The sequence below is a fragment of the Corvus hawaiiensis genome, unplaced genomic scaffold, assembly GCF_020740725.1.
Source record: "Corvus hawaiiensis isolate bCorHaw1 unplaced genomic scaffold, bCorHaw1.pri.cur scaffold_32_ctg1, whole genome shotgun sequence".
In the NCBI taxonomy this organism is placed as follows: domain Eukaryota; kingdom Metazoa; phylum Chordata; class Aves; order Passeriformes; family Corvidae; genus Corvus; species Corvus hawaiiensis.
In genome coordinates, this window is record NW_025963366.1 from 3,666,169 (window position 1) to 3,679,541 (window position 13,373).

A 13,373-nucleotide genomic window follows, 5' to 3' on the forward strand; every position below is an offset into this window, starting at 1 on the left:
ACCAATTTTTTGGCACCAACATCTAATCCCGTTTGGTTTTAATCTCATTTTTGGGTATATTTTGAACCTTCAAAGTTTTTTCTGCTTTATACATGGAGACTTAATTTTCTTTGCTCTTCTGGGTTTAAACTGGATCATAACAGACACACACACCCAGACCCATCCTTTGGGATTTATTTCCCACTCGGTGTCCCGTGTCCAGGAGCAGACATGGGGGACATGGGGACCAAGGATCACGGGGACATGGTGGGGCTTGGATAGAGGTAATCTGCACGTGTGGGATACAGGGATGGATACAGGGGACATGAGGAATGGAGATCCAGGAGACACAGAGATCCAGGGAATGTGGGGACCTAGGGGACATGGTGGGGACACAGGGACCAAGGCGACACAGGGAGTTGGGATCCAGAGGACATGGGGATAAGGGATTCACAGGACATTGTGACTGGGGGCACCAGGAGCTGGATGGGGACACAAACACCAGGAATGGGGACACTGGGGCCGATTCCCCTTTATTACCGGCCGGACGCAGCCCCCTTCTCACTGCCCATCCTGGGGGCCTCCGCCAAGGAGGAGGCGGCTGTAGGCCCCACAGCATTCCTGCAGCTCTGCTGGCGTTCCTGTCTCCACCACGGCTCCGCGCTCCAGCACCACGAGGCGATCGGCCGCATCCAGCACTCGTGGCCGGTGGGACACGACCAGCACGGTCTGGGCCAGCCCAGTGCGCAGCCAGTGCTGTGCCTGGGGCTGAAGAACTCTCATCCCATCCCATCCAACTCAGTCCTACCCAGTCCCACCTGGTCCCACCCAATCCCAACCATCCAATCCCACCCCACTGTCCCATTCCTCTCAGTCCCACCCTACCCCCATCATCCTATCTCCCACCTCCCATGCCCATTGTGCCATCCTGTCCACACTATCCCCATCCTGACTGTTCCATCCCACCCCACTCCCACCACCCCAACCCTTCCCATTGCATTCCATGTCTCTGTCCTCATCCCAGCATTCCCATCCCCTCCATTCCTACTCCATCCCATCCCACCCTATCACATCTCTTTGTTTTCATCCCTTCATTCTACTTTCCTGCCATCCTACACCCCTGGTCTCCATCCCATCCTCACCATTCCCATCCTACCATCCTGTCCCATTTCCCCACCTTGTTGACCCATGCCACCCAATCCAATACCTGTCTTCATCACATCATTCCCATTCCACCCCATTATCCCTTATTCGCACCATCCCGTCTCTCCAGTCCCCATCCCACCATCCCATTCCAGCCATCCCACCTCTCCACAGCCATACCATCACACCCCATTTTCACCAATTGCACCCCTATCCCGACCAACCCCCTCCATCCCACCCCACTCACCGCCCCCTCATCTCCATCATCCAGTGCCTCGTCGAGGATGAGGACGGCCGGCCGCCGGAGCAGAGCCCGGGCCAGGGCTACGCGGCGCCGCTCCCCTGCCGCCAGCTGCCCCCCATGCTCCCCCACCTCTGCGGGAGCAATCCCTTGGGATCAGTGGGATCCAGCCCCGGGGTTCCCCCTCTTCTCCTCACCCCCTGTGCTCCTCCACCTCTGGGGGGGATCCTGGGATCAGTGGGATCCCAGCCTGAGAGGGGTCCCCCCATTTTCACGTACCCCCCACACTCCCTCACCACTGTGGGAGCAATCCCATGGCATCAGTGGGATCTGACCTCAGGGATCCCCCCACACCCCACCATCTGCCACCCACCATGCTCTCCCATCTTTGCCAGAGGATCCTGGGATCCCCCTGGCTCTCACCGGTGTCCCAGCCCCGCTCCAGCCCCTGGATGAAGTCCATGGCTCCGGCAGCAGTGGCAGCCTCCCGCAGCTCTGACTCTTCACAGTGCTCCAGCCCCAGCACGACGTTCTCACGGATCGTTCCGGAAAACAGGACGGGATCCTGCTCCACCAGCACCACCTGCCCCAGCCCTGAGCTCTGTGATGCCGTCTTGGCTCCTGGTGTCCCCATCCCTTCCACAGCCCCATCCTACCTTGGTGTCCCCATAGTCTCCATCCCTGATCCCATTGTCCCTATCTGTGTCCCCAGTGTCCCCATCCCTGACTTCCCATTTTCCCCATCCCCATCTCTGTCATCCCCACCCCGCTTCCCAGTGTCCCCATCCCATTTCCTGTTGTGCCCATCCTACTTCAGTGTCCCCATCCCTCTTCCCAGTGTCCCCATTCCTGCTCCTGATGGCCCCACCCATACTTCCCAGGTCCCAATTCCACTTCAGTGTCCCCATCCCTGTCCCCATTCCATTCCCAGTGTTCTCAGTGTCTCTGCTGTCCCTACCTTCCGGTGCAGGTACTGGTGTTCATATTCTGGCAGCGGGATCCCATCCAGCAGCACCCTCCCACTCCCAGGATCCCACAGCCGCTCCAGCAGTGCCACAGCCGTGCTCTTCCCGCTTCCATTGGGCCCCGCCAGCGCTGTCACCTCCCCGGAACGCACCTCAAAGGTTACATCCTGTGGGATGGGGACAGGTGATGCCAGAATTTCCACCCCCTGGAATCCCACCCTCCCTGGGATGTGCTCAAAGTACACATCCTGTGGGATGGACAGGATGATGCTGGAATTCCCACTCTTGGGAATGCCCAATCTTCCACTGGATCTGCCTCAAAGAATGTGTCCTGTGGAATGACATCAGAATTCCCACCCCTGGGAAACCTCACCTCCCCCCAGACCCACCTTCAGCACAGGGTGCTCTGGATTCCCAGGATATGCAAAGGAAACCTTCTGAAAAGTGACGTGGCCCTGAAGCTCAGGGGGCTCCCTCGTCCCCCCGACATCCCCTGTGGGTTTCCGATCCAGGTATTCCCAGATCTTCTGTCCGGCAGCCGCTTTGTTCAGGAATTCATTGAAGCCGTAGAGCAGCACCTAGGGACAATGAAGGGAGTGGCACCAGAATGGACAAAAGCATGGATGGATGGACAGATGTGGATTCCATGGGATCACCTTGATATGGCTGCCAACTGTGTCCTGGTACAGCAAGAAGGTGACGAGGACCCCAGGAGTGATGTATCCGTCACGGAGCTGCTGGTGGCTCCGCAAGAGCACCAGGACCCGGATGGCCAGCTGGAGCATCTGTGGGTGGGAACAGGGATACTGGTGTCCCCATCCCACTCCTGGTGTCCCCATTCCGCTCCTGGTGTCTTTATTCCTCTTCCTGGTGTCCCCATCCCAATCTTGATGTCCCCATTCCTGATTCCAATGTTCCCAACCTTTGTCCCAGTGTCCCCATCCTGCTTCTAATGTCACCATTCCCATTCCTGGCATGCCCATTCCTGATCCCAGTGTCCCTGTTCTGGTGTCCCCATGCCTGGTGTCCCCATTCTGCTCTCAGTGCCCCCATCTCAGCTGCTGGTTTCCCATTCCTGGTCCCAGTGTCACCATTCCTAGTATCCCCATTCCCAGTGTCCTCATCCCTGATCCTGGTGTCCCCATTCCCTGGTGTCCTCATTCCCATTCCCGGTCCCCCCATACCCTCTCGACAAGGGTGAAGAGTGCCAGCTCCAGCTTCATCTGCTCCTTCAGCCTCAGCTCCTTGGCCAGGTTCCATCTGTGCTGCTCCTCCTCTTCCTCTTCCGCCGAAAACATACGGATTGTCTCGATGGTGGCAACAGATTCCTGCACCCCCGAGGCTGTCCGGGCGGATGCTTCCAGCATGGATCGCTGAAGTGCCTGTGGCAGCATTGGGGCATCTCCAACTTTCCCAGGTCACCTTCCTGGCCCACCATCCACATCCCGTCCCGAGCATTCCCATCCCACCACACCCACTGAATCCCCACTATTGCATTCCCACCATCCTACGCCCCTCTCTCCCATCCCCACCATTCCCATCCATCCTTTCAGTCCTAATCCCACCATTCCCATCCCCACTCATTCCCATCCCCACCATTCTCATTCTCAGTATTCCATTCCTCTGGTCCTCATCCCCACTCCCATCTCCCTGGTCCCCATCCAACCACCCCATCCCAACCCCTGTCCTTGTTTTATCACACCATCCCATCCCATCCCATCCTGTCTCTTCCCCACCATCTCGCCTTATCCCATCCTTCTCTTCCCATCCACACCATTCCAATCTCCACCATTCCATTCTATCCCCATGCCAGCATTCCCACCATCCCATTCCCCTGGCCTCCATCCCAACTCCAGCATTCCCACCCACTTATCCCATCTCTGTGTCTCCTTCCCACTGTTTCCCTCCTGTATTCCTGACCTGTTCCCGGGCACTCTGGATGCGGTGGGTGGCGATTTCAAGGGGCAGCTGCAGCAGCGCCAGCAGCGCCAGCCCCGGTGCCAGCCCCACCATGAATGACCCCACCACCAGTGCCATTCCCAGGCTTCGGAACAGCAGGTTGGCTCCACTCGGTGCTGCCATGCACACCCGTGGCACTTCCATGGAAAACTGAGCCACGAGCTCAGCTGCAGGGCAGGAAAAGAGACTGGGACCATGGTGGATGGGGACAGGATGGGAATGATGTGATGGGGACCAGGGGGATGGGATGATGGCAATGGGTATGGGGATGGTCAGGGTAAAGTGGGATGGGACAGTGGAGATGGGATGGTGGGAATGGAGATGGTGGGATGGGATGACGGCGATGGTGAGATGCAGGTGGGAAGATGCAATGGGAGAGAGGCATCGGAATGAAAATAATGGGGATGGGACAGTGGATAGAATGGGAAAGTGGGATTGGGACAGGATGGGACATTGGGGTAGAACGAAGCCAGGAAGATGGGATGGGATGGGATGGGATGGGGATGGGGATGGGGATGGGGATGGGGATGGCATAACAGACAGATGGGATAAGATGGGATGGGGGTAGGATGGTCGGGACAGGATGGAATGCTGGGATGGGGACTGGGGTGACAGGATAGTTGGCATGGGATGGGACAGGTGGGCTGGGCTGGGCCGTGCCCCACTACCTGCCGGGGTTCCCTGGAAGAAGTCCAGGTCTTGGCGCACCAAGTGAGAGAAGAGCCGGAGGCTCAGGCTCTGATGGAGACGCGCTTTCAACAGCATGAAGAGCCCCCCACGGCACCCGGAAAACAGCACACTGGGGGGACATGGAGACATGGTGACATCAGGGATGCTGGGGACATGGGGACAGGCCCCGGGAATGCTGTGACCCACCTGGCAGCTCCGGCAGCCACCACCATCCCGACAGCTCCAGCGGTGAGTCCATCCCCACTCCCGATGGCATCCAGCACCTTCCCAGTGACATATGGTCCCAACGTCTCCCCTGGGTGCCACCAAGGCCATGTCACCATAGGTGTGACCACTGACACAGAGGGACCCTGATTTGGGAGTGGCAGGACCCAATCTGAGGAATCAGGATCTAATTTTGGGGAGGCAAGACACAATTTGGGCAGGAAAAAATTTAGAGAGATCAGGACCCAATTTTGGGGTTTTAGTGCCAAATTTAGGGGTTTGAGACCCAGTTTAGGCGGTCAGTACCAATTTTTGGGGGTTCAGCACACAATTTTAGGGGTCAGAACCTAAGAATGGGAAATCAGGGCCCAATGTCTTGGGGGTCAACATCCATTTTTGGGCATCAGATCCTATGTTTGAGGGTGAGCACCCAATTTTGGGGGATCAATAGTCGCGTTTGCAAGGTCAGAACCCAATTTGGAGGGTCAGCACCCAACTGAAGGGGTCAACTCCCAATTTAGGGGGTCACCAGTCAATTTTAGGGTGGTCATCACCTATTTAGGGGCTCAGCACGAAATTTTTAGGGGCCAGCACCCAATCTGGGGGGAGTTCCCAAATTGGGGGGGGTTCTCAATTTGGGGCTGCAGAACCTAAATTTGGGGTGTTAGCACCTCTCACCACACGTCACCCACCAATGGCTGCCAGCACGAGGCAGAGGAAGGCAGCTCCAAGGACGTTCTGCTCCTCCCAGGTCAATTGCAGAACGCGCCAGACGGTGCCACGAGCCTTGGGAACGTCGCCGAGGGTCTCAGGGACACCGCCGGGGGCCGGGGGCGTGGCCCAGGCCAGCAGCGCCACTGCGGCGGCCGCGTGGGTGACCCCGAGCCAGGCGGGCGCGGCGGCCGCCAACAGCCCCGGGCCAGCCCCGGGCGGCCCCAGGAGGTGCCGGAATGTTCCGAAGGCCGCGGGGGTGGCGGCGACGGTGACGGCGGCCGCGGTGGCTCCGCAGGGACGGCGCGGGGGCAGCAGCCGCGTGGCCGCGGCCAGGACGGGCAGGCGCAGGGCGGCCTCGAGCCACGCGCCCGCCACGCCCAGCGGCGCCAGCAGCGGCACCAGCGGCACCAGCGGCACCAGCGCCACGGCGTCGGCCACCAGCAGAAGGCCGGGCAGGAGAGCTGCGGACGGCAGCGCCATGGCGGGACCAGTGCAGACCAGTGCTCCCTGGGTGGCCCTCGGGGAAGGATCAGCAGCCTGTGAACTCACCAGTTAAAACCAGTTAGGACTGGGGTGCTCCCCTGTCCACGCCAGTGGTCCCAGCCTAGACTACGGTGCTACCAGTCTAGCCCCCTGAGCTCAGCAGTCTACACCAGTGCTCCCAGTCCAGACGGGGCGCTCCCCAGTCCAGACGGGGCGCTTGCCAGTCCACCCCAGTGCTCCCAGTGGAGACTGGGTTGCTCCCCAGTCCACACCAGTGCTCCCAGTCCATCCCTCTCAGCTCCCCAGCCCACATCAGTGTTTCCAGTCCAGCTTGGGCACTCACCAGACCACACCACTGCTCCCAGCTCAGCCCCCCAGTAGCTCCCAGAAAGGTCCGTTGAGGTTTCGCTTTCGAGCCCCGCCCGTTCCGCTCTGGCCCCGCCTCCTCCACCTTCTCCCCGCCCAGACCCCGCCCAGACCCCGCCCAGACCCCGCCCAGACCCCGCCCAGACCCCGCCCCCTCCCGGCACCGCCTCCTCCTGCTCACAACCTGCTCCGGCTCCCTCTGCCCGGCAACCGATGATGTCACCTCCACGCTGACCAATCAGAGACGCCGATCCAAGCGTGGGCGGGTCAAGGCTGGGATTCCAGGGGATTCCCGCCGGCCCCGCCCCGCCCCCTTTTGGCTTTCCGGGAAATCGCGGCGGCTGCCGGGAAGAGACCGGGCCGGAGCGGGGCGGCATCAGTCATAGCAGCACCCTCCGGGACCCAAAAGGACCAGACTGGGACACGCTGGAAGCAGGACTGGGACCTACACGGACCGTCTGGGACCCACTGGAACCAACTGGGATCCCACCAGAACCCAGTGGGAGCAGAACCAGGACCCAGTAGGACCCACTGGTCCCCTACACCCGATGTTGTCTCCCCCCACACGCCGGCTCCTGGCCCTGCTGGGCCCCGAGCGCGGGCGCTGGATGCTGGTGGGGGGGCTGATGTCGGCCTCGGCGCTCGGTACGGGGGGACCCCGACCTGGTGGGGGGCAGGACCCCTTTGAGGGGCTTCGGGATCCGATTGGGTGAAGGGTGGGGACATGACTGGCGGGAGGGGGGGGCAGGACCCGATGGGGGGTTGTAAGGCCAATATGAGGGGTCAGGACCCAATCTGGGGGAGACAGGACCCGATTTGAGGAAGGTCAGAAACTAATATGTGGGTCAGGACCAAATCTGGGGAATCAGGATCCAATTTTGGGACTCAACACACAGTTCTGGGAGTGGTCAGGATCCAATTTTCGGGCCTTAGCCCCCAGTTCTGGGGTCACCACGCAGTTTTGGGGCGTTTCGAGACCCCTACCCTGATGCCATGTCCCCACAGGTGAGGTGGCTGCCCCGTACTTCACAGGCCGTGTCACCGACCGGGTGACACAGGAGGACGCAATGGCAGTCGTGTGGCCCCTGGTGCTGGTGGGGCTCGGCAGGTGGGTGACACCGGAGTCACGGGGACACCCCGAGGTGCCAGTGACCCCGTGCCCCCGTGACCCTGCTGTCCCCGCAGTGCCATCACCGAGCTGGTCTGTGACAGCATGGCAGCTGTGGCGCTGACGCGGGCGCGGGACCGGCTCCAGCGTGGTGCAGTGGCCGCGGTGCTGCGTGGGGACTTGCCCGGTCCGGGGGGCAGCCTGGGGGACACGCCAGGCGCGGTGGCCGAGCGGGTGACAGGGGACGCCGAGGCGGCGCACTCGGCGCTGGGTGACGCGCTGGTGCCGGGGCTGTGGTCGCTGACACGGGCTGTGTCACTGCTGGCCACAGTGGCCTGGCTGTCCCCGGTGCTGGGCCTGCTCACCCTCCTGGCACTGCCCCTCTTCCTGCTGCTGCCACGCATCGTTGGGCGCATCGAACAGGTACTGAGGGGACATGGGGTGTGAGGGGCCCTTGTCACCTCCCCATGTGCCTTGTCACCTCCCTGTCCCCACTGTCACCTCCCTGTCCCCTTGTCATCTTCCTGGGCCCCTTATCACTTACCTGCACCCTGAGTTCTCTCCAAGTCCTTTCTGTCCCCTCCCTGTGCCTGTTGTCACTTCCCCATGCCCACTGTCACCTCCTCCTGTCCCCTGTCCCCTCCCTGTCCCCCCACCCCCCATCCCCATGGTGACCATGAGGTGATTTCCTTGTCCTCTCATGGCCTCATGGTGACCCTGTGCTGACCCCCTGTCCCCTCTGTGACCCCACGGTGACCCTGTGGTGACCCCCTGTCCCCATCCATCCTTGTGGTGGCCCCTCTGTGTGCCCATGGTGACCTCCTTGTTTCCGCTGTGACCCCGAGGTGACCCCCTGTCCCCTGTGTCCCCAGGACCTGGCACGGCAGGTGCGGGCAGCACAAGCCAGCACCACTGCAGTGGCCCTGGAGTCACTGAGGGCCATGAAGACTGTCCGGGCCTTTGGGCACGAGGCCGGTGTCACCGCGCGCGTCCGGCAGCGCCTCGCCCAGGAACACCAGTTGGAGCAGATGGAGGCGCTGGCCTATGCAGCTGGGCGCTGGGCCAGTGGAGTATGGGGACATGGGGACCTTGGGGGCACAGGGGGATAAGGAACAGTGGTGTGGGAATGGGGGATATGTTGGCACACGGCTGGGGGCAAGGGCACATGGTGGCAGAGGGCTGGGAGACATGGGAATGTGGTGGCATTGGAATAGGGGACATGGGGACATGGCAGCAGGAGGTCACATTGGATGTGGTGGCAAGGGGATGAAGACATGGGAACAGGGGACATGGGGATACAGAGATGGTGGCACAGGGATGGGAGACGTGGTGACAGGGGCTGGGGGACACAGGGACACAGTGGAAACGGGCCAGGGGACACAGGGAGACAGTGGCATCGGGGTGGCAGGACATGGGGACCAGCAGTGTGGGAACAGGGGACATGAAAACATGGTGGCCTGGGGCTGAGGGGCATGAGATGGGTGGCCTGGGAAGGGGACATGGTGGCATGGGGCTGGGGGACACAGTGACATAGGACTGGGCTGACACCCTGTGTCCCTGTGTCCCCAGTTCCCTGCACTGGCCCTGAAGCTGGCGCTGCTCCTCTTGGGGGGATACTTGGTGGCCGCAGGGACTGTCACCCGTGGGGAGCTGGTTACTGTCCTCATGTGCCAGCTGCACTTCACGACGGCTGTGGAGGTGATGAGTGTGTCTCCTACATGTCCCCAGTGTGTCCTCTCTTGCCCCCAGCCCCATTTCCCGAGTCACTGTGTGCTATGTCCTCCCACCATGTCCCTATGGCCCCACATCCTCCCAGTGATATCCCCATGTCCTCTTGGCCATGTTCCCATCCCTGTGTCCTGTGTCCCCAGCCCCTCCTTGTTGTGTGCCTTCCATGTCCCCATGTTCCCTCACTTATGTCCCAGTGTGCACCTGCCATGTGCCCACCAGGTCCCTACATCCCCATCCATGTCCCCAGCCTGTCCCAGCCATGTTTCCCCCCAGTCTCCAACATCATGTTGCTGTGTCCCCTCCATGTCCCTAAGCCCCATCCGCACCTGGCTGTGCCTCTCCCTGTCCCCATGTTCCCCCATGCTCCCCTTTGTCCCCAGGCTCTGCCATGTCCCCAATGTCCCCCCATGTCCCGCCATGTCCCACTGTCTTCTTTTTCCCCAATGTCTCTTGCATCCCCCAAGTCCTCCCACGTCTCCAGGCCATGCCATAGCTGCTACGTGTCACCTCATGTCTCCATGTGTCCTCCCCATGTCCCTGTGTCTCTCATGTCCGCAATGTCCCCCATGTTCCCAGGGCGTGCTCTTCTATCTTCCGACTCTGGCCAAGGCCGTTGGCTCCTCTGAGACACTCCTGGAGCTGCTGGAGCAGGCCAAGATGGTGGCACCCACAGGGCCACCATCACTTGTCACCCCCCGGGCCCAGGAGACCACACAGACTCAAGGCCTGTGCCTCAAGGATGTCTGGATGACGTACCCCAGGCAGTCCGAGCCAGTCCTCAAGGTGATGGGTGACATAGGGGCATGGGGGGACATAGGGGTGTTGTGAACATGGAGGAACATGGGACATGGTGGGACGGGGGGTGTTTGGGCTGTGGGGGGCACACGGGGGGATTTGGGCCGGGGTGGTCCAGGGGTGTTGGGGCCGCGGGGGGCACACGGGGGGATTTGGGCCGGGGTGGGCTGGGGTGGGCTGGGGGTGTTGGGGCCGCGGGGGGTACACGGGGGGATTTGGGCCGGGGTGGTCCGGGGGTGTTGGGGCCGTGGGGGGCACACGGGGGGATTTGGGCCGGGGTGGTCCGGGGGTGTTGGGGCCGCGGGGGGCACACGGGGGGATTTGGGCCGGGGTGGGCCGGGGGTGTTGGGGCCGCGGGGGGCACACGGGGGGATTTGGGCCGGGGTGGGCCGGGGGTGTTGGGGCCGCGGGGGGCACACGGGGGGATTTGGGCCGGGGTGGGCCGGGGGTGTCGGTGCCATCCCTGTTCCCGCCGCCAGGGGGTGTCGCTGTCGCTGCGCCCCGGGGAGGTCGTGGCCGTGCTGGCGCCCCCTGGCGGCGGGAAGAGCTCCCTGGCGGCGGCGGCGCTGGGGCTGCGCCCCCTGGCGGGCGGGACGGTGCTGCTGGACGGGACCCCCCTGACCCCCCGCGCAGACCCCGCTCTGCGGCAACAGGTGACACACACGGGCCACCCCTGGGTCACCATCCATCCCCTGCTGCCATCCCCCTGTCACCAAACCTCTCCAATGTGTTCCCATGGCCACCCCGGGCAACTTGTTGTCCCCAATGTGTCCCCAGAGCCACCCCTGGGTCTACACTCGGTCTTCAACAAGTCCCCACTGCTACCCCCAGGTCAATCCTGTGCCTCAAATGAGTCCCTACTGCCACCCCAAGGTCACCAGTGGGTGCATCAGTGCCACCCCCTGGGTCCCCAATTCCACTCCTGTGTCCCCAGTGGGTTACCATGGCCACCCCCAGGTCACCCATTGTCCCAACAGCCATGACTACCATGTCACCCTGTGTCCTCAACACATCCCCACTGCCACCCCTGGGTCACTCCTGTGTCCCCAACAGTTCTCCACAGCGATCCCCATGTCATCAGCCAGCCTCACCATGACCCTGCCACCACCTCATGTCCCCAGATGTCCCCTCCTTGTTCCTTCCAAATCCCTTTGTGGTCCCATGTCCTCCCATGTTCCCTGTCCCTGCAGGTGGCCGGTGTCCTGCAGTGCCCGTCCCTCCTGTCTCGCTCCCTCAGCGCCAACATCACGCTGGGCTGGGGACACAAGGAGTGGACACAGGTGATGGCAGCAGCACAGCGGGTGGGAGTGCACACTTGGGCCACACAGCTGCCTCATGGCTACGACACAGGTACAGCAAGTGCCCCCATGGTCCCCCTGTAGCATCCCCAATGTGTTCCAAAGATGTCCTAAAGGTGTCCCAATAATGTGTCCAAGGTGTCCTCTTGGTCTCCCCAGTTTCTCCAATGTGTCCCCATCGTGACCCCACGATGTTCCCATAGTGTCCCCACAGTGTCCCCTGCTGTTCCCATGATGTTGCCTCACCATCCCCAAGGTGTCTGTAATGTCCCCACAGTCTCCCCACCATGTTCCTTCTGTCCCCTCACTATTCTCTGACTGTCCCCACAGTGTCCCCATGGTCTCCCCATGCTGTCCCGTCCATGTCCTCTCTGTTTTCTCACTGTCCCTTCGCTGTCCTGTCTTTGTTCTCCCTGTGCACCCCAGAGCTAAGGGTGCAGGGGGTGTAGCTTCCTAACATATCCCTAGTGTCTCCCCTTTGTGTCCCAAATGTGTCTCCATGGTGTCCCCTCAGTGTCCCCATGCTGTCACCACTGTGTCCCGTTGTTGTCCTCTCACTGTCTGCTCTCTGCCTGCTCCCAATTCCCCTTGGTGTCGCCTCGGTATCCCCTCTCTGCATCCTCCCTGTCCCCCAAAACGTGGGTGCACAGTGGGTGCGGCTCCCCAATGTGTCCACATGATGTCCCCGTGGTGTCCCCACCGTGTCCTTGTGGCGTTCCCATGGTGTTCCCTTTGTCCCCAGAGGTGGGCCCGCGGGGGATGCAGCTTTCAGGGGGGCAGGCGCAAGGGGTGGCGCTGGCCCGGGCCCTGCTCAGGACCCCCCGAGTGCTGGTGCTGGATGAGCCCACGCGGGCACTCGACCCTGTGACCCGGCACCAGGTGGGTCACAGCCCTGTCCGTGTTACATGGCCCCATCCCCCATGTCCTCTGGGTCCCCACTCCCTGTGTCCCCTGGGTCCCCAATCCTTATGTCCTCCATATGCCCCGTGTCCCCTGGGTCTCCATGTGCCCTGGGTCCCCACTCCGCATGTCCCCTTGGTTGCTGTCCCCCATGTCCCCTGGGGTCTCCTAGGTCACCAAATTCCCTGGATCCCTGCCCCTGTGTCCCTTTGGTCCCTGTGTATCCCCTGGGTCCCTTCCTTGCCCCCATGTCCTCTGGGTTCCTGCTCCCCATGTCCTTTGGGTCCTCAATCCTTTTGTCTCCCCTGTGCCCCATGTCCCCTCTGTTCTCACTCCCTGTGTCCCCTTGATTGCTGTCCCCCATGTCTCCTGGAGTCCCCTGGGTCACCAAATTCCCTGGACCCTGCCCCTGTGTCCCCTTGGTCCCAATGTCGCCAAATACATCCTCGTATCACTTGGGTCCCACATGACCCCAAAGCCAGAGTCCCCTTGGACCCGATGTCCTCTGGGTCCACATGTCCCCACTCCCCAGGTCCCTCACTTGTGCTCCCCACCCTGGGGTCCCCTGACACCCCCATGTGCCCCATCTCCACCACATCCCCCCGTGTCCCCATGTGCCCTGACCCTGCCGTGTCCCCGCAGGTGGAGCAGGAGCTGCTGTGTCCCGGCGGTCCCGGGACAGGGGAGGGGCCGGCAGTGCTGCTGGTGACAGGGCGGCTGGCCCTGGCCCAACGGGCGCCGAGGGTGGCCCTGCTGGAGGGGGGCCGGCTGCGGGAGCTGGGGACCCCCGGGGAGCT

At 62.0% G+C, this 13,373-nt stretch overlaps 1 protein-coding gene across 5 annotated transcripts in view; it reads right to left on the minus strand.

Annotated features, from left to right (window-relative positions):
- Positions 1 to 156: 156 nt before the first annotated feature.
- The window catches only part of LOC125320985 (antigen peptide transporter 2-like), a 64,326-nt gene continuing 51,109 nt past the window's right edge, over positions 157 to 13,373 (minus strand). For 4 of the 5 annotated variants that reach the window (XM_048293418.1, XM_048293417.1, XM_048293416.1 and 1 more), the window contains exons 4-14: positions 5,874 to 6,432; positions 5,164 to 5,272; positions 4,956 to 5,086; positions 4,249 to 4,454; positions 3,513 to 3,710; positions 2,985 to 3,113; positions 2,718 to 2,906; positions 2,322 to 2,495; positions 1,787 to 1,946; positions 1,370 to 1,497; positions 157 to 747 (exon numbers count right to left, since the gene is read on the minus strand). In XM_048293418.1, the coding sequence (XP_048149375.1) occupies positions 541 to 747; positions 1,370 to 1,497; positions 1,787 to 1,946; positions 2,322 to 2,495; positions 2,718 to 2,906; positions 2,985 to 3,113; positions 3,513 to 3,710; positions 4,249 to 4,454; positions 4,956 to 5,086; positions 5,164 to 5,272; positions 5,874 to 6,432 (2,190 nt within the window). In that variant the 3' untranslated portion in view covers positions 157 to 540. Of the gene's footprint in view, positions 748 to 1,369; positions 1,498 to 1,786; positions 1,947 to 2,321; positions 2,496 to 2,717; positions 2,907 to 2,984; positions 3,114 to 3,512; positions 3,711 to 4,248; positions 4,455 to 4,955; positions 5,087 to 5,163; positions 5,273 to 5,873; positions 6,433 to 6,721; positions 6,808 to 13,373 lie in introns of those variants that run through there. The other variant, XM_048293420.1, reaches the window with a different exon arrangement.